The 18,997-nt window shown below is 42.4% G+C and overlaps 1 protein-coding gene across 1 annotated transcript; it reads right to left on the bottom strand.

Moving 5' to 3' along the window:
• Nucleotides 1-2,457: 2,457 nt before the first annotated feature.
• Nucleotides 2,458-13,220, bottom strand: LOC308434054 (fas apoptotic inhibitory molecule 1). The gene is made up of 5 exons (XM_080934236.1): nucleotides 13,097-13,220; nucleotides 7,347-7,479; nucleotides 6,834-7,062; nucleotides 3,282-3,331; nucleotides 2,458-2,916 (listed from the first exon to the last, which is right to left on the bottom strand). The coding sequence occupies exons 2-5, from the start codon at nucleotides 7,455-7,457 to the stop codon at nucleotides 2,767-2,769; spliced, it is 540 nt and encodes a 179-aa protein (XP_080790362.1). The 5' UTR covers nucleotides 7,458-7,479; nucleotides 13,097-13,220; the 3' UTR covers nucleotides 2,458-2,766.
• Between the last annotated feature and the right edge of the window lie 5,777 nt (nucleotides 13,221-18,997).

Genomic DNA, 18,997 nt, shown 5'->3' with positions numbered 1-18,997 from the left:
AGTGTGCTCAAGTACCATGACACATGCTGGAGGTCATAAAAGAACGCATAGGAGTTGGTTATTCCTTCCATGTGTGTCCCAGGGATCAAATTCAAGGTGTATGGTTTGCCAACAAATGCTTTATCCACTGAGCCAGCTCAGCAGTCCCACTTGTGCTTTCTAATAAGGGCAACGTGCTTTCTTTAAATCATTTCAAGATTTGTGTGTTTCCCTGCATATATGTATGTCTGCACCACAGGCATGCCTGTTGCTCTCAGAGGTCAGAAGAGGGTGTCAAATCCCTTGCGACTAGCATTAAATTATGAGCCTCCATATGGATACTGGGACTCAAATCTGGGTCCTCTCTGGGGCAGTAAATGTTTTTAATCACAGAGAGATCTCTCAAGCCCCAAGGACAGTATAGACTCTTATCTGTATTATAGATTTATTTTTATGGGTCTCATTAAGTAGCTCTTGCTGACCTTGAACATGGGCTCCCTCTGCCTTTCCTCCCAAGTCTTCGGATTATATGTTTGTATATGTAAATGGTTTGCACTGTTGACATTTAAAAATATATTTCTAATTCTCATTAGCATATGTAAATTTTACATGACCATACACAGTTGCTTTTCCTAAGCAAATGCCTTTCTTTTTCAGACTGATAATCTGCCCCAGAGATTACATCGATTGATCTTTTAATTAAGTTTTGCTGAGTACTTGATCCTGTATCTTCAATGAAATGTGCCTTGTGCACTCCACCAGCCTAAAAAGAAATCCTTGGTAAAAAGAAATCTTTAGTGAGAATAAACTAGTGTTTAATAATTTTGTTTCCTTTTTTCTTTTCTTCAGAAATTCTTTTTGGTTTTAATTCTATTTTCATATGTTGAACATCTTCCTTTGTTCCTTTCAGTTGTTTTCGGTCTTCATTTTGGTATTTATTCATATCCTCCTTGAGTTCCTTTGACATCTTTGTAATTGCTATTTTAAAATAACTTTTTGTGTATCATTAACTTGCTTTCCTCAGGGAATACAACTATGAGATACTCATTTTGGAGATGTTTTATCTTGGTCATTCATGTTTTGTTTTGTGGTAGGATCTGTATCTGGAGTTTGGTCTTGAGCTGTATTTTTTGCTATGGGTATCTGTTCCACCCTTGTTGAGTGGGCACTTGTACTGGTTTGCTCTTATCCTAACTTGTGAGGTAGTTAGTTACCTCTCCTTCAGTCCCAGCCTGCTTCTCAGCTTATTGGCCACTGACTTTGTTATTGACAGGTGACATTTAAAGAGATTCTCTCTACATGGATCTGTTTTACTTCTCCCTCTGTGATCACACCCATCACTTTTTCTTTTTTCTTTTTAAAGGAAGGGGAAGAGGAGGGGTAAGGGGAGAGAGAGAGAAAGAGCAATAGTGCAAGAGCAAGAGAGCCACACCCATCACTTTGACAAAATACCCAAGGGAAACAATTTAAAAGACACAGATATTTATTTTAGCTCAAGGCTGGCTAGTTCTCTTCCACTGAGTGATCGCTCATGGTTTCATTCCAAAGTGATAGACTTCAAAGAGAATGAGGGTGCTTCTAAAGAATGTGTTGAGTAGGTATGTATATATTTAAATCATGATGTGTGTGCACATGGGGGTAGTGCTGGGTTCAAACACAGATTCTACCACTGAGCTTATCCCTAAACCCAATTATAAAATTATTATTTTCAGGTTTGTGCAGAGCAAATGTTACAGAAAAGTAAATGGCATATAGGTATATTAATGTTTATAAGTTGTTTTATAACCAGCATTCGGATGAAGACAAGAATATTATCATAGCCCTGAGGCTCCTTTTTTTGCCACTTTTGGTTATGAATTTCCTCCCAATGTGGGCATTATAAAAAGGACTTCTAAGGCTATATACATATATAAGGGTTTTTTTTTTTTTTTTTTTTTTTTTCTGTCTCTGAATTTATCTAGATTTGATTTTTTTTTTTTTTGTTCTTCTCAAGACAGTGTTTCTCTGTGTAACCCTGGCTGTCCTGGAACTCACTCTATAGACCAGGCTGGCCTCAAACTCAGAGATCCACCTGCCTCTGTCTTCCAAGTGCTAAGGTTAAAGGTGTGATTTTTTTCCTTTTGAATGTACGATTGTTTTGTCCTGATGTATGAATATATACCACATGCATGTCTGATATTCATGAAGGCCGAAAGAGGGTATTAGATCCCCTGGGGCTAGAATTACAGATAGTTGTGAGCTGCCAGGTACATACTGGAATTGAACCCAGGTCCTTTGCAAGAGAAGCATGCATTCCTAACTGCTGAACCTTCTCTTCAACACCTAAATTCCATTCTCTGATGACATCACTGAATTCTTTTTCCTGCTTTCAGGCAGAAAAATGTCCTCATTTTCTCTGATGACATCAATTGCTTCAAACAACAGGCCAGCCTAGCTTCACAGCATGAAACACATGAAACCAAACTCATATGGGCACAGCCAGCAGCACCATTTTATTATATAGTGTTCACTATAATCAAGGTTACTGTTGTGAGATGTTAGTCGTTTTGGTCCACATTTTATTTTCCATTTGAATTAGAAACATTTTACATTAGTTAAAAAATAATTTTTATGAGTCCATATTTTTTTCTTGACCACTAGAATATTACAGTTTCAAGTAACAAAAGATAAAAACAAAAACATTGCAGACTAAATCTACCAATATGTACACATTGAGCACATTTAATTACCACAGCCATCGGGGAGTCCTGAGGTCACCTGTTCAGCTCAGAACTCAGTAAGATGGCGTCACTGCGTGAGCTCTGGGACCTCCCTATTATCCACAATGAGCGTATGAATGATCCCTTCTCTCCTCTTCCCGCTGCTGACGGCTTTTATGTAACAGCCGTGGTTCCCAACGCTGAAGTGTGTTTCAGTCCCGTCATCTACAAACTCGCCCTAGGACAGAAAGAGAGGGAGTGAGAGAAGGGAAGAGAGAGAGAGAGAGAGAGACAGAAAGAGAGACAGAGACAGAGAAACAGAGAGAGACAGAGAGACAGAGAGAGAGAGAGAGAGAGAGACAGACAGAGAGACAGAGAGAGAGAGAGAGAGAGAGAGAGAGAGAGAGAGAGAGAGAGAGAATCATGTCTAGCTTCTTCATGGCACTGGGAACTCTAGCTCAGATCCTTGTGCTTGCTTGGCAGTTTTCTATAGCTTTTGCCCTCCCCACCCCTATATCCTTGCCTCTATATTATTTTTTAAAAGCTCTAGGACGAGGAACTGTCACTGTCACTCATACACCAGGATAAAGGAAGGCAACTCACCGCTGTCTCCATTTTCTGACCATTGCACCATACATCCATAGTGTCTTTTTCTGTGAGAGCGACATGAATTTCAGGTTATGATTCTGTACCCAGGTTAACTTCTTTTGTAAAGTTGGAAACAGTATAGTGATAAACTATAATAACATTCTAAAACTCAATACTTTTAATGTCTTTGGAATGTTCAAAATTCAAAAAAACTCTGCTCATAAATGAAACAACAAAAAAAAAAAAGTTTTGAAATCCTTTAAGAAGGCCATAGTCCCATCAGAATGTGGTTAAAAAGTTTGATTAAACAGAACAAATTCTCTTTGTAAAGGAAGTTACTAATAATGGGGGAATGAGGAGGGCCTTATTCATAGAAAACAACAGTAAGCTGAAATGGTCATTGGAAGTGTGACTTAGCACCAGTGACCAGCTAACTCCTGTCTCATTCATGGTGGCATAAACTCCTAGATGATAAGGAGAAACAGATCACATGTGGGACTCCACAGTAGGGAAGAAGGGGACACAGGTCACTCAGCATCCTCAGGCTGTAGTTCGCAACATTGTTCACAGCAGGGGGAATCCCCAATACTGCCCATCAACACGGGTGTCCTAAGAATGGGCTGGAAGAGTGTGATCACAAGAAACCAGATGAGGAAGCAGAGAAAGCCTATGTTTGTGACCTGCATGGGCACTGGGATCCAAGAACAAAGTTATGGTCAGGAGTCATGTCTGAGGGTCCAGACACATCCGCCAGCTAGACCCTCTGTCCAGTAGGTTTCACAGTCTCTCAAAACAGGCTCGCCAACTTGGGCCCACGTATTCAAACATATGAGCTGTCTGGGACATTTCAAATTCAACCTGTTATACCTAAAATTCTTGAAAGAAAATGTAAACTGCGAATCTGAGGCTATTACATGGGGTGAAGCTGACTTTCAAGTGTATACACACACACACACACACACCATAAGACTATCACTATACAAAAATTCAAGAAACTGTTTCCATGAGCCCTTCTTCGGGAATGTTGACAGAATATTTAGGCATCACAGTGACCAGACAGAAGCCACAACATGACTTGATTTCCGTGTAGTGAGGATCAGCAAGAGGGGAGCAGAGCACAGAGCAGCCAGAGAATGATGCAGAAACCGTGTGAACGTGTTTCTGGTGATTATGTTCATGCTGGCAGTACGAATAATGTCATGGAATTATTATATCTGTCTGCAATTTGGCAAAAAGCAAGTAAGTTATGTGATACTGTAATTCATCCCATGTGTCCATGAAAAGGAAGATTCTAAGTGTGGGGAAATGGTGTTAGAGAAGATTAAATAAAACCTACACTTCTCAACTTCACCTAACAAGTATCATTATGAACTCAGAAGACACCTCAAAGAAATGTTCTCTCAGAGGCAGGAGGATCTGTGAGTCCAAGTCCAATCTGGTCTACATATTAAGTTCCAGGCTAGCCATGGCTACACAGAGAGACCCTGTCTCAAAACACAAAACAAAACCAGAAAAGATCTGTCCCTATTTCTTCCACTTTCCTTCTTCCCTGTCCTATTACCACTCTTGCTCCCTATCTTTTATATCCATCTTTCCAACAATCCACCCATCATCCATTCATCCATCCATCTACCCATCATCCATCCATCTATCACATCATCCATCCATCCACCTATTATCCATCCACCCATCATCCATCCATCCATCCATCATCTATCCATCCACCTATCTATTCATCCATCCATCATCCATTCACCCGTCTATTCATCCATCCACCCATCATCCACCCATCTATTCATCCATCCATCCATCCATCCATCCATCCATCCATCCATCCACCCACCCACCCATCCATCCATCCATCCATCCATCCATCCATCCACCCACCCATCATCCATCCATCCATCTAGCCATCCATCTGTAACCAATCTAATTTCCTTGTTCTGCTAACTGAAAATCAGAAAATGATGAGAGAACCCTCTTGGTATTTGTCAGATTACATTCAAATGTTGAAATACTTTTTTCTTCAATATCCAAGTGTTGACACAAATGTTCAAAACAGCTCCAATCATCCTGTAATGTTGGAAGGAAGGAGGCTGGAGGTAACTGCCAAAGCTCACTAAGAATATGCCAAAGGGACTCAGGAACCACTCTGACAAGCTCCTCGGGGGTTTAAAACAGCACATTTTTGTGGCTCACACCTGTAATCTAAGCACTTGGGAGGCAGGGATGGCAGGACAGAAACGTTTACAACCAGCCTGGTGGACACAGTGAACACTAGGCCAGCAGAGATGGAGCAAGACCCAGTCTCAAAACAAATTCTCTCTCTCTCTCTCCCTCTCTCTCTCTCTCTCTCTCTCTCTCTCTCTCTCTCTCTCTCTCTCTCTCTCTCTCTCTCTCTCTCTCTCGGAAACCCTGACTAGGGAACATTTACATCACAGTTGTCAATGATGAAGAGAAAGAACAATGTACACTGTGTGTACATCAAGATACCAGCAAACTCTAAGTTGGCTTTGCCAGAAAGAAAATCCAATAAAACCTAAATTTGACAGTTCTTCAGCTAGGTACCACTTTAAAGAAAACATGGAAGCACCACAAACCAAACTGATATTTTATAGTAAGTAATTATTTATGTACTTCCCCCCTCTCTTCTTACAAAAGAACACAGTCTCATTCTGTAACCCAGATTGGCCTCAACCTTCCGGTTGTCCTGTTTCAGTCTCTGAAGTGCTGGGACATCTGATGTGAGCCACCACTCCTGGCTTTGAGTTTTTAATGTGACTTATTAGTTGACAAACACTTCCCATCTAAAACCAAATCAAATCCAGACAAACAAAAACCCTATTTACCTGCACCCAGCTAGAATGTGGACCACCAAGCCATGCCAAAGTTCCCTTTTGCCTGTGCACCCTCAATACCTGGTAGATTGTCTTTTTTTGAGAGGCACTCAACAAACATGACCTAAATAAGGAATTAAGATGATTTATTGCACCATTTTCGTTTAGTAATGCGAGAAGGAAATGGGAGCACTGGAAGAACAAAAGGTGCTGCTTTTCTTGCTGCTGCTGCTATTGTTTTTCAAGACAGGATTTCTCTGTGTAGCTCTGGCTGTTCTGAAACTTGCTCTGTAGACCAGGCTAGCCTCACAGAGGTCTGCCTGTCTCTGACTCCCAATGGCTTGCTCTACCATTGCCCGGCTGGCAAGGTTACTTCTTCAAAAGTTCATTTTCAACTGGGCTTTGGGGGCTCTGATCTCATGGAACCCTACTCCTACTATTACCTGGGGAAAATTCTTGTCCTTTCAAGAATTCTTAAATTTATAACTGCCTTTTTAAAATTTATTTATAAAGAGAAATATCAAACAGTAGATGCGTGGAGAGTTATTACTTAAACCCAGGATTATCATCTTCAAACCCAACCGTATCAAACCTGGCATTAAGACACCCCATGCAAAACCCAGTGAGCTAAATGAAGACCCTTCCCCTTGCCTAGGAAAGAATCCACAAAAGCCAGGAGGGCAGGACATCACAATGGCCAGAAGGCTCTGCAGAAACAGCCCCAGCTTACCCAAAACAACTCTGAGTTCCTCGCCGTCCAAGTGCAATACCCAGGTGTTGGTGACCTTTGACCTGTTCTCCATGTACTTCTTGAGGCTCTTCCCGTCGATCTCCAGCGTGTATTCATATGCGAAGCCACTTATGGCATCTATGTTAATGGTGGCTTTGGTTTTTGCAGCTCCAACGCAGAACGTTTCTTTGCCCACCAATTTGAACATCCACTCTCTTCTTATCTCTTCCTAGATGATAACATACATGGTTTTAATAGACAGAGAGAAGAATTAGTACTTAATTTTAAAAATTACATAAAAAAAATTTTCAGACTGTTCGAGTGACAATACTATTTATATGTTTATTACTTCTTGTCCAGGTCTCACAGGGCAGTCATTATAAGTTTAGATGTTAGAAGTTAAAGTCTCTGTAGTCTATAATGGCCATTAGACTGCTTTATATAAGCAATCTACACAGATAAAGCCGAGCTTTGCTGTCATGTGCTTACAAAGTCACACATATGCTCTCTTACCTTCCCATCCACATACACAACTCGTTTGCCTGATGTGGTCCCATGTTCAAACTCAATCTTGTGGACTCCATCACTTAATGCTACGTCCCAAACAGCTACGAGATCTGTCATTTTTTCCAGGCTATAGAGAGGGCTAGAGGGATAAAACAGCCATTAGAATGGGCCAAGACAACAAGAGAATGAAACTTATCCTTTCCACTGTGAAAATACCAGGTTTTCAAGGGCCCTAAAATTATGAGATGATAACGTGTTGTTCCAAGGTACCCTACTCACAGCACATGCAACTGTTTTCTCTCCCCAGCTCTTCCCTCAAGTGGCAACTCTGACAGGTATAGTCTAATAATCCCAAAGTCACCTAAATACTAATAAGATTAAGACTGTAACAGTTAATCCCGGACAGCACGCTGGGCTGGGCCAGTCTAGCACACAGAAAGGTCAGTGAAAGTCTCTACTTTATGACTGACCACTTCTGAAAAATAAAAAATAAAAAAAGCCCAGATGAGAATTCTTCAAACTTTTCAAAACCAATAACTGGAAATTTAACAACAACATCAAAAAAAAAAAAGTGTTCTGATTGATCATTCAAAAACTAACATGGAAGAAGTTAGATGAGCTTCGTATAGAAATGTTTACTGCAGTAATGGTGGTCACAGCTGCCTGTGGCTGGCTGGTGCTCTCTGTAAACCACTCTCATCACTCAATCACAGACTCCTCTTCATGAGAAGGATGCTGCCAGTCCCTTAAAGAGGAGGTACAGAGTCCCCAAGTTTAAGCAGGGCCACGGTGAGAGTAAATGTCAATAGGAGTATGCTGTGAACTAAGGACTCTGGCTCCAACACTGTTTCCGGAATCTCCCTCTCTCCCTGTTCTAATCTCTTACTTTGCTCTACATCATCTTCAAGTGGTTGCTAAGCCTTCTGTGCTGAAAAGGGTCTATGGACATTGACGTGGCCATTTTCACACACCCATTACCCTCCTCTAAGTCAGAAAGCAGAGTCTGCACCCTGTGATGACAGAGAACGTGTCCCCAACAGATGCAGAACCCTTCCAGCCTATCCTAACAACCCCCAAACTGTCAAGGGCCAGTTTTATTGCAAAATGAGACGTTTTTACCTTTCATCATCTTCAAAGATAGGACTGTCATCTCCAGATGCCATGGTTAGCAACAGTCTGCAATCCAATTAGCAGCCAGAAGAGAGAAAAGCAGAAATGCAGCAGAGAGGGGTTGGAAGCACAAGGCAGCTACAAAGTTTTTGTTGTTGTTCTTTTGTTTTGTTTTGAAACTCTGTGATCCTTTCATAAATTGCCTGCATGTCCCAATGAAGCTGCGTTTATGTACAGTGGAAAGGCAGTCTTTGTTTTCAGAGAAAGTTGAGCATACAAATCATCCATTTTTCTATGTTAAACATTTACAATTTATTTACTTATTTTAAAAAAATGTTTTTGAGACAGAGTTTCTCTGTATAGCTCTGATTGTCCTGGAACTTGCTCTGTAGACCAGACTGGCCTCAAACTCATGAATCTGCCTGCCTCTGCCTCTCAAGTGCTGGGATTAAAGGTGTGCACCACCACTGCCTGGCAAGCATTTATAATTCCTTAAAAATAGTTTGTTAAAATAGAGGCACAAATTCTAGTTTATCCTGAATATTACATCATATTGGAGCTCTAGGAGCCTAAGAAACCATCCTAGTCTCAGGTGTCTTGCCTGGGGCACAGAAAGCCCCAAGGATTTGAGGCTGTGCTCCAGGGAGCACTTCAAATGCTAGACAAACAGCTCTACTCAGTAAGTATGTGAAACTCCAAAGCAAACACAATGGCAGCTTCAATATTCAGGGTGAGGTTTAAAACCCAATCCTTGTAGTATATTTTAGAAGGCTAACACATAATTTAAATCATGAATTTGTGTGAAGTAGCTAAGGGTATGCTAGCCTGTTCTGTGAGAGCAAAGTTTATTTGCTCATTTCGAAAGCCAGCGAGTCCTGTGGCGACAGGCTGTGGACTCAGTTCTCCAGCAGAGTCTCACCTAGAAGCAGAGACCAGGACCAAGCAATGAGGGCACTGTTCTAGTGTTAGTTAAGTTTTGTAAGCAAGAAGTGCGCCTACCCTTACGTGCGCAGCAAACACTACACAGAGAAGGCTGAGGTGCTAGAGAACTACTCAGAAGCTTACGAATGCTTACACGCACAGGAGAGGCAGATGGGGAAGCTACTGTGAGCAGCCTACTCCTGCAATGCTTTTATAGATTTGACTGTGTTTTCCTCCCACGGCCTACTCCAGTTTTAACATCCTCCTCAATAAGCGTCTCCCCACCACCACCGCCTGCGTGTCCAAGGGAGTTTTCCCTTTGCTAACAAGAGGAGCCTCTCAGCCCCTTCTGCTGGAAAAAGACAAGGGCCACAGATTGTTTAAAAAACATTAGAGAAAGGTCTCTATGTCTATCAATAGAACACGCCCAGTGATGTACTGTAACTGCTGGGCTATTCTCAGCAATTCAGAGGACGAAGGGATGTCACTCAAATTTTGCTATACAACTTTTAAGAGTGTTCTAGAAAGGTCACCACTCAAACTTGAGAAAGTTGGTATATTCTGTATTATAGAGAGCTCCAAATATTACTAAGATGCACTAAATAAAGCATGGGGCTGGAGAGATGGCTCAGTGGTTAAGAACATGAACTATTCTCTAAGAGAACACTAGTTCAAGCCTTGCCACCCAACCTAGGCAGCTCCCAACCACCTGTAACTCATGCAGTAGGAAGTTTCAATGTCCTCTTAAGACTCTAAGGGTACGGGCACTCCAGTGCATGCATACACACCCCTCCACACATACATACATAATATAAAAAGTAATTTTTTTCTTAAAGCTAACACATAGGATCACCTTAATTTTAACACTTTTTCTAATCCAAGTACAATAATCCAAGTACTGGGTCATTGGGTATGGTAGCAAATGCCTTTGATCCCAGTGCTTGTGAAGCAGAAGCAGGCAGATCTCCGTGAGGTCAGCTTGGTCTACATACTGAGTTCCAAGATAGCCAGAGCTACAGAGTGAAACTCTGTCTCAAAAACAAAACAAAACACCAAACAAACCAACAAATGAAAGTGAAGTTAAAAAACAAAAGATTATGCCAGTAGTAGTTAGTGGCTTACACCTTTAATACTAGCACTTGGGAGGCAGAGGCAGGCAGATCTCTGTGAGAGCAAAGCTAGCCTGACCTACGGAGTGAGTTGCAGGACAGCCAGAGCCACACAAAGAAACCCTGTCCAGAATAGCTAAAATGAACATAGCACAGAAAAACCCAAGATGACATTTTATCTTTAAAAACCATTTGAAGCTATCGACAGATATTGATACATGCACAATTATTCAGGGACTATCTAGAAATTAATGATGTTTTGCTCTCCATAATTTAGAGTACACATCTTAGGAGAAAATTATATAAAATGGTCAGAGTAAGCAAGTAGCTGGCAAATTCTATTTGTGCATAGCAAATTGGCGAAACACAAATTCACAAATCAACACAAAGTTAGTTTCTACCTTTGTTTTTTCTGCAGATATGCCCAAATAAGAGAAAGGATGCCTTAATGAAAGTCAGCAAGTGTTTCAGTTTGCCCTGTATCATGTATCCAAGCAAGACTTTAAAAAATAATAAGATTTGTTATTATTTTTATTTTTATTTTTTTGAGAGCACACACGCGCGCACACACACACACACACACACACACACACACACACACACGTGTGAGCACAGGTGCCAATGGAGGCTAGAAGAGGATAGCAGATCTGCAACTGGAGCTGCAGGTGGTTGAGAACCTCTGGGACTCTGTTCTGCAAAAGCAGTATGCCCCCTTAACCTCCATCTCTCCAGCCCCCAAAGACCTAAAACTCTTTTTTAAAAAGAACTGTAGCATCTTTTAACAGCATTCAAGGCTTCTGAAAGGCTGCAAAGCATGGACTCCTGCCCTGCTTTCAAGGAGAAACTTAAACATGCTGTCTAAGCCAGGATTAAACCTTGCTACAACCCAGTCCTACAATTTCCATAATGAAAAGTTGTTGCAAAACCAATGAGCTCACTTCTGCTAGACTCTCTCCCTCCTTATGGAGATAGCAAAGTAACAGAAGCCTCTTTAAGTGACACTCCATTGCTATTCCTAATCTGTTCAACTTTCCAACAAGACCACAGGCACAGAGGGCCCTGAGTGTAAAGAATATTTACACTCAGTGCCATCTTGTGAATCCACAAGATGCCATCTGGAAGTGTAATCCTCATCAATGAATCTTATATAACATTTATGAACACGTTCAAAACACCTCTGCAAGGGTCCTGCTTTAAAGTTTCACTACAAGCTTTGGTTTTTTTTTTTTGTTTTGTTTTGTTTTTAACCAGAAGTTCCAATAGTCTTGTGACTTGTGATCTTACAGATTTCAAGTTCAGTATTTTAAAGGTTCATTAGAGGGCTAAAGAGATGGCTCAGCAGTCAAGACTGCTCTTCCAGAGGTCCTGAGTTCAAATCCCAGCAACCACATGGTGGCTCACAACCATCTGTAATGAGATCTGATGCCCTCTTCTGGTGTGTCTGACAAGAGCAACAGCATACTTGCATACATAAAATAAGTAAATTTTCTTTAAAAAAAAAAAAGTTAATTGGAGTTGCTCTCTTGTTCCAACAGTTTCTTTTTTCTTAAATTACTTTGGCTGTGGTCAATATAATTCATATTATACCTTTCGATTTTCACTTGTTTCATGCTTGCGTCAGACCTCAATGCTCACCTCTGTCCTAAGCCTCATCATACCTGCACGGGTCTGCTTTTAGCATAAAACCTTATAAAGTAGAATAACAACCCCCAGATGACTAACGACCTGCTAAGTGCTCAGACTCCATAGAGATGATTTTACTAGAAACGGTATTTCCAAACATTCATTCAGTATTTCAGAAACGGTGCTTATCTAATCTAATTATGTTACTGTCACCAGACAGTACCACCACCCACAGTGGAATTTACATGAGCATTGGTTGCAGTACACGCTGTAACAGGTGACAGGCTGAATGCAACGTTCAGATGGTTAAACAGCAAAACAACTCACTTTCCCGGACCCACCACTTTCCACCTTGAGTAAAGCATGATTTCGCTGGGTTTCATTGAACCAATTCATTACATACCTGAGACAGGTTTCCAAGTCAGCCTTTGCAAGAAACTACAGAATTCGACTACAGAATCCTACTCTGGCCGCTGTAAGATAACAGGCTCCTTCATTAAGCAACTCGAGTTGAACCTTAGACCAACACAAGAGCGGTTCAAGAATAAATTTGTCCCCAAAGCCAACCTACATGAAGGAAGTAGCCACAGCCTGCAAAGATGCTGCAGCGGGCAGCTCTCAAGAGTTCCTGTCTACTGAGCACGTACAGCAAGGTTAGCTCAGCCTCCTGCAAACCTGGGAGGTACAAGTAGGCGGTTCACGTCTCTCAGGGGTATCTCAGGCCGCCGGAGACGCAATCAGCAGCAGCACCGAGACTCCGACGGGTCCGAAGCCTGAGAACTCCGGATCGACCAACACTGCGCCGAGGCACCGGAGGGTCCTCAGCTGCCAGTAGCCGCCCCGCACCCGTCCCCTCCTGGGCCTCTTGACCTGAGTCCACCGCGGCTCGGTGTTTGCCGACCGAGGCCTGGGCACCGCGCAACTCGTTGCACGCTTGGCCGAGCGGACTAGGGTGCGCCCGCCGAAGCTGCTAGCATCGCCTCCCGCGCTCACCTGCTCCGCGAGCCGCCACCGGCTCCCGAGCCCGCGACGTAGTCAGCAGCTCTCGCGGCCGCGCCCACCGGGCTCCCGCACCCGCATGCCAAGCGCCCAGCCTCCTACTGCCTTCCGGGCTCAAGGAGACCCCGCCCAGTGCTCTACTGAGCCTGCGCGAGTGCGAGAGCCCTCTCCAGAGGCCCCGCCCACCCTCTACGCGGAAAGCCAATTCTTGGTGTCCGCCTCCAGAGGCCCCGCCTACCTCCGCTCTCCGGCCAATCCTACTCCTGCTGTGCTCCGCGGTGCCCAGCGGAGCGCTGTATAGAAAGAACCCTGCTGCGCTGCTGCAGCCCCTAGGCCCTGCGGGTAGTTGCTTCTTGGTGTTTTGCAGCCCTGTTTGTAGCCTTAGGGATTAACCTGCACCTCCGGGTGAGGCATCTCCTCTGCAGAGACCCTTTGTTCCCCCTGCCCTGCTGGACTTCCATTTTCGGCTATATGAACGGTCATTTTAGGTGGAAGAGTCCATCCAGCCTTTGAAACTCTCTGCATGACCACAGATGTCGTTTGGCTTCTGAACCTTACTTACACTTAGTCCAGCGCTTTTTTGCTCACCTCCTCTCCTTATTACAGCTAAATGTTATAGTTCTTCTTTTAGTGAGATGTTTGAATTTCACTTACTGACAGACAAACCTTGGGGAATGGGGATAGAGCACAATAATAGGGCACTTAGTTGTCCTGAGTGAAGTCCTGGGTAACATATTTTTTAATGTATATAATATGTATATACAAACACACAATGACTGCATTGTTCCTAATGTAACATACTGCTATTGTAGAAACTCAGACAAACATGAGTAGTGTCAGAATGTACAAATAGAGCCTCCTTGAGCAGAACTCAAGGAGCAGAATTTAAAAAAAAAAAAAAAAAACTTGATAAAGATTTAACTTGGGAGTGTTTGTTCTTGTTTAGTTGATATTTAAGAGAAGCTCACTACGTAATGGATTCCAGACCCTCCTGCCTCAGTCTCTGCAGTGCGTGGATCACCAGGCCTATCTATCTACCAGGCGCTCAGGAGGTTGAAGTAGGAGGAATGTAGGTTCCAGACTACCCTAAGGTTTAGGATTAAGCCTTGTTTCAAAAACTGAAGTAGTAAAATTTAATGGAGCAGAAGTTTTAGGCAGGACATCCGCAACATTAAAGAACATTGGTCTACTTACTATTCTGAAAATTCAGACTGACATGGAAACACACTTTTTTTAAGGAAAGAACAATCAAATGAGGGAGAACTGTACAAAACAGATGGCAGACACATTGTACCCTTACATAAAAGGGTTTCTATGAATAGATTTTTTTAAATGCCAAATGGTGTTTTTAAATTATTAGTGCAATGTACAAGTAGGATATTAAAAGGACTGGAAATATAAATGATCAATTTAAAGAGACATTACCTTTTCTGATCTCTAGCATGGGGGGTGGGGGAGAGTCTAAGCTCACATGGACTCAACCAACTGCAACTCAAAAATGTTTGGTGAGGTCTGAAGAGTTGCCTAGCATATATGAAGCCCTCAATCTAATACCCAACGCTACAAAACACACCATCAAAAAATCACTATGCACAAATGCATACACCTGTAATTTAATCATACTGAATACATGCAGATTTATTATTCCCATCTTCCTAGCCCATAAATATGATATGACTATTTATATAGCAACCATATTACAAATGAGCAATGATTAAGTATATGGGGTTGGGCATATAGATTTTGTGCAAATGTGGGGACATTATAAGTGGAATATTAGCATTCTTGGTTTTTGTTTTTTTAAGTGCTGAGAATTAAGCCCAGGGTATCACACATACTAGGAGGATGTATGTACCACTGAGTTAAACCTTCAGCCCTCATCCTTAGATCTCAGTATCTACTGGGAATTTCTAGAACTGATTCTCCACAGACACCAAAGGGATGATGACTGTATACAAACGGACAGACTTAAAAGAGAGAAATGAATTCCCTCACAGTCTTGGATGCTACAAGTCCTGAATCAGGGTGTTAGTAGAGTTGGTTGTTCAATTTGAGAGGGAAGGCCTTCCTGCTGGTTTTCCGTCTTTGGCAGTCCTTGGTTACTAAAGGCACCACCCTGGACTCTGCCTTCATCCTTTATTTCAGTGTGTGTGTGTACGTGTGTGAGTGTGGGGGGGTGTCACATATATATGTGAGCCATTTCCTTTCTTTATAAGTTAAGTAGAATTAAAGACCATTTAGAGCAATTATGTTCTTCATTTTAATTTACTCTGTAAAAACACTAGTATGAGGTTCTGCAAATTAGCACCTCAACATACAAATTTTGGAGGCGGGGGCATAATTTAACCTGTAACATACAGACCCAGAGGGAAACTGAAGGCAGAGGCAGGGTTTGGAGCACTGTGCAGCCACAAATCAAAGAACACCAAGGACTGTTCGTTGTCACAGAAATAGACACAGGAAAGGTGCGTTGTCACAGAAATAGACACAGGAAAGGTGCTTCGTTAGAAGCTGCAGAGGGAGCAGGGTTTGCCAGCACGTCCATATCAACCTGTCAGCCTCTAGAGCTGTGATATATGCTCTTTCTTTCTTTCTTTCTTTCTTTCTTTCTTTCTTCCTTTCTTTCTTTCTTTCAGCTACTACTATCTCTATGGCAATCTGTTAACAGTAGAAACTGGTCCATTGGGCACCTTGATCTTGGTGCACACATGTTGAATGAATGACCGCACCAGCACATACAACTACAAACAGACAAACAGTCCGGTTGGTAAGGGAAAGTGTTCACATCACAAAGAAGCCATTTTTCTCATGATGTGTCACAGACACTGATTCTGCCCACGCTGGCGGATGAGAAATTGGAAGTGGTACAAAGCATCCTTTAGAGACCTGCAACTCCACTTTTCCTGGAGGGATGTGAGCTGACACCTTTCCCCACTCACCCCAGGGCACCAAGCACTGGCCAGAGAAATTAGTCCAACTTTATCCAGCTTTGTGAACAGATTGGTTTATTTTACAGATTGCAAGGAATTCCACAGGAGAGTCTCCTCAACCCCAGCAAAAGTTTACTGCTTAAATGACCTCAGTGAGGGGCTTTATGCCTCATGAATCTTAGCATTCTTCTGAGTTCTAATTTTCTTGGGAGTCTGCCTCCTGAGCAACCTCCTACTTTCTCTCCCTTCCCTTCATAAGGAATGTATTATTTTAAAAGATTATTTATTTATTTATTTATTTATTTATTTAATTTATGTGAGTTCACTGTCCCTATCTTCATCCACACCAGAAAAGGGCATCGGATCCCCATTACAGATGGTTGTGAGCCACCTTGTGGTTGCTGGGAATTGAACTCAGGACCTCTGGAAGAGCAGTCTTAACTGCTGAGCCACTTCTCCAGCCCAAGGAATGCTTAAATATGGAGGAGATAGCTGCATGCTAAGAAACTGGCTAGATTTCCTGGTGTGTGCCCAGGCTGTATCCAGCCAAGCAGAGCACAGCACAGTGTGCAAATGTGCCCACAGCTGCCAGGGACTTTTTATCCCTCCCATGGGGACAAGATACTGCTGCTGCTGCTGCTGCTGCTGCAAGAAGTACTCATCTAAGCCTCTGGATTAAAAGCATTTTCTTCCTTCTGCCATTGGCTCTTCGGAATTCCCTGGATTTTGTTTATACAAGGAAGCATGTAGCTTTCAAAAACATTGTGATGGCTTTGGTACCGTCTCCCCATTCACACTCTTGTTCTTATTCTCTGTCATGCTCATTGGGATTCTTTAAAATAGTCCAAGTTTTCGTTCATCTTTCTCTTGGACTCACTCTTGCCATCCCACGCCTCAGGACATCAGAAAAGTATCAATTAGAGCAGAAAAGCTGCAAGGTAAAGAAAACCAAAGTCACTACATGAATATCAATACAAAAAGCTAAGGCCCCAAGCAATGGGTTACACTAGAACTGTAGCCCTGTGTTTTAGAGGATGAGACAGAAGAGGACAGTCCAAGGTCAGTGCTGGGGTTGCAGTCTTGCTTTCTCAGGACACCTGCCTGGGGTCATATCTGTCTTAAAATGCAGGATGTTCTAATCTCTCTGCAGCTGAAGATGATCTTAAACTCTTGGTCCCCCTGCCTTTCTCTACCCCCCTCATGCTGGGACCACAGAGGAGCACCACCATACCTGGATTCAATAGTCCTTTTAAAAGTTAAACATCCAGTTGCTATGCATCTACTCTGCAAGATGTTTTCTGAGATGAGACCCCATTACAGAGCCAAGGCTGGCAAGCAACTCGAGGGTCTTCCGTTCAGTTTCCTGTCTCCTATGGAGATAGGACATGTGCACCGCCATGACTGGTTTGTAAGATTTTTTTTTTTTATTTGGAAAAGATTTGGCAACAGCAAATCTATCAGTCACGTAGGATAACACACACTTACAATAGTGGTGATGCATGCCTGTTATCTCAGTACATGAAAAGCCGAGGCAGGAGGATCTCAAGTTGGAAGCCAGCTCAGCTAGCCTACGCTACATGACTATACCCAATTTTACAAGATAAAGAGGGAGGGTTACTATTCTTATATTGTTTGGCATGAGAGAGCAATTTGTGTGTACCCCTTAATTTTAAAACATGTTACACAAGAACACATCACCTCAGTAACCCAAAGTGACTGGGGCCCAAATTCTATGTTCAAATGTGGTACCAGTTTCATGAAATGTTTATAGTAGGATAACAAAGAAAATCATAAATTCACACATTTTTTCCCCAATTACATTGGTGGCAACATCAGGAAAGTAGGTTATAGTAAAACTGGAAAATATCCAGTATAGGCCTCAGATGCCCACTGATGACAGGTATGGAGGGTAATATAAACCAGATAGAGAGGCATTTAAGGCTTGTTACCTGTCCTTTAAAGTTCACTGGTTGATTCATAACTAGTCAAATGCTAAGAATAGGGGCCAGAGAGATTGTTCAGTGGTTAAGGGCACTGGCTGCTCTTCTAGAGATCCTGAGTTCAATTCCCAGCAACCACATGTTGGCTCGAAACCATTTGTAATGGGATCCGATGTCTCTTCTGGTGTGTCTGGAGACAGCAGTGTACTCACATAAATAAATAAGTCTTTTTTTAAATTCTAACAATAAATGCCCTAAGTGCAGGCATCTATAGAACTCCCTCCAAGATGCAAGAACATCCCAGAAGAGATGGCAGAAAGAATATAAAGCCAAGGATGAGATTCCATACAGGCAGGTCTTTATAGTGGGTGTATTTCGGTTCTAGTTCCCTTACACAGACATGGAAATGAAATGGTGGAATGTGCAGTTAAAGGGGGGAGGGGCCCTCAGTGTGTGGTGCACAAAATGCATGTAATCCTAGCTCTGGGAAGAAAGAGCAGGAGGTTTAGACGTTCCAGACTGGACTGGGCTACCTTTAAAATTATATCTCAAACAAACGTTTTTGTTTTTGTTTTTGCTTTTTTAAGTAAAAACAACTTCATTCTGACTATGATGGAACTAGAACATGACACAGACATTTCAGAGACTGAGAGATGAGGTCACCATTTGCAGGAGCCCACTCAGACTGAGCATTTCATACTGTGTCTGGGGCTGCTATCTGAATCAAGTTGACTGGGTTTTAGGTCCAGCCCCGTCTCATCCATAAATTTAAAGCTGAATAGTGACCTGCCTGGTAAGATGTATCCACTGGTACAACTGTGTCATGAAGATTTGTTCTGTGACTTTATTCCTGGATAGACATGAGCAAACATCTACCCTACTCGTCCTAGATAAGGAACCAACAACAGACCAAGGAAGGATACCACCAACATCCAACTTGGTGGACAGATGGGTTTCATCAGGGGTTACTTACAGGACCAAGTGTGGGTCCTGTAAGGGATTACTCACAGGAGCAGAAGATACTC

Source organism: Micromys minutus (genome assembly GCF_963924665.1).
Source record: "Micromys minutus genome assembly, chromosome: 21".
Lineage (NCBI taxonomy): Eukaryota > Metazoa > Chordata > Mammalia > Rodentia > Muridae > Micromys > Micromys minutus.
Note: the sequence above shows the minus strand (reverse complement) of the source record. Positions and strands in the feature narration are given on the sequence as shown.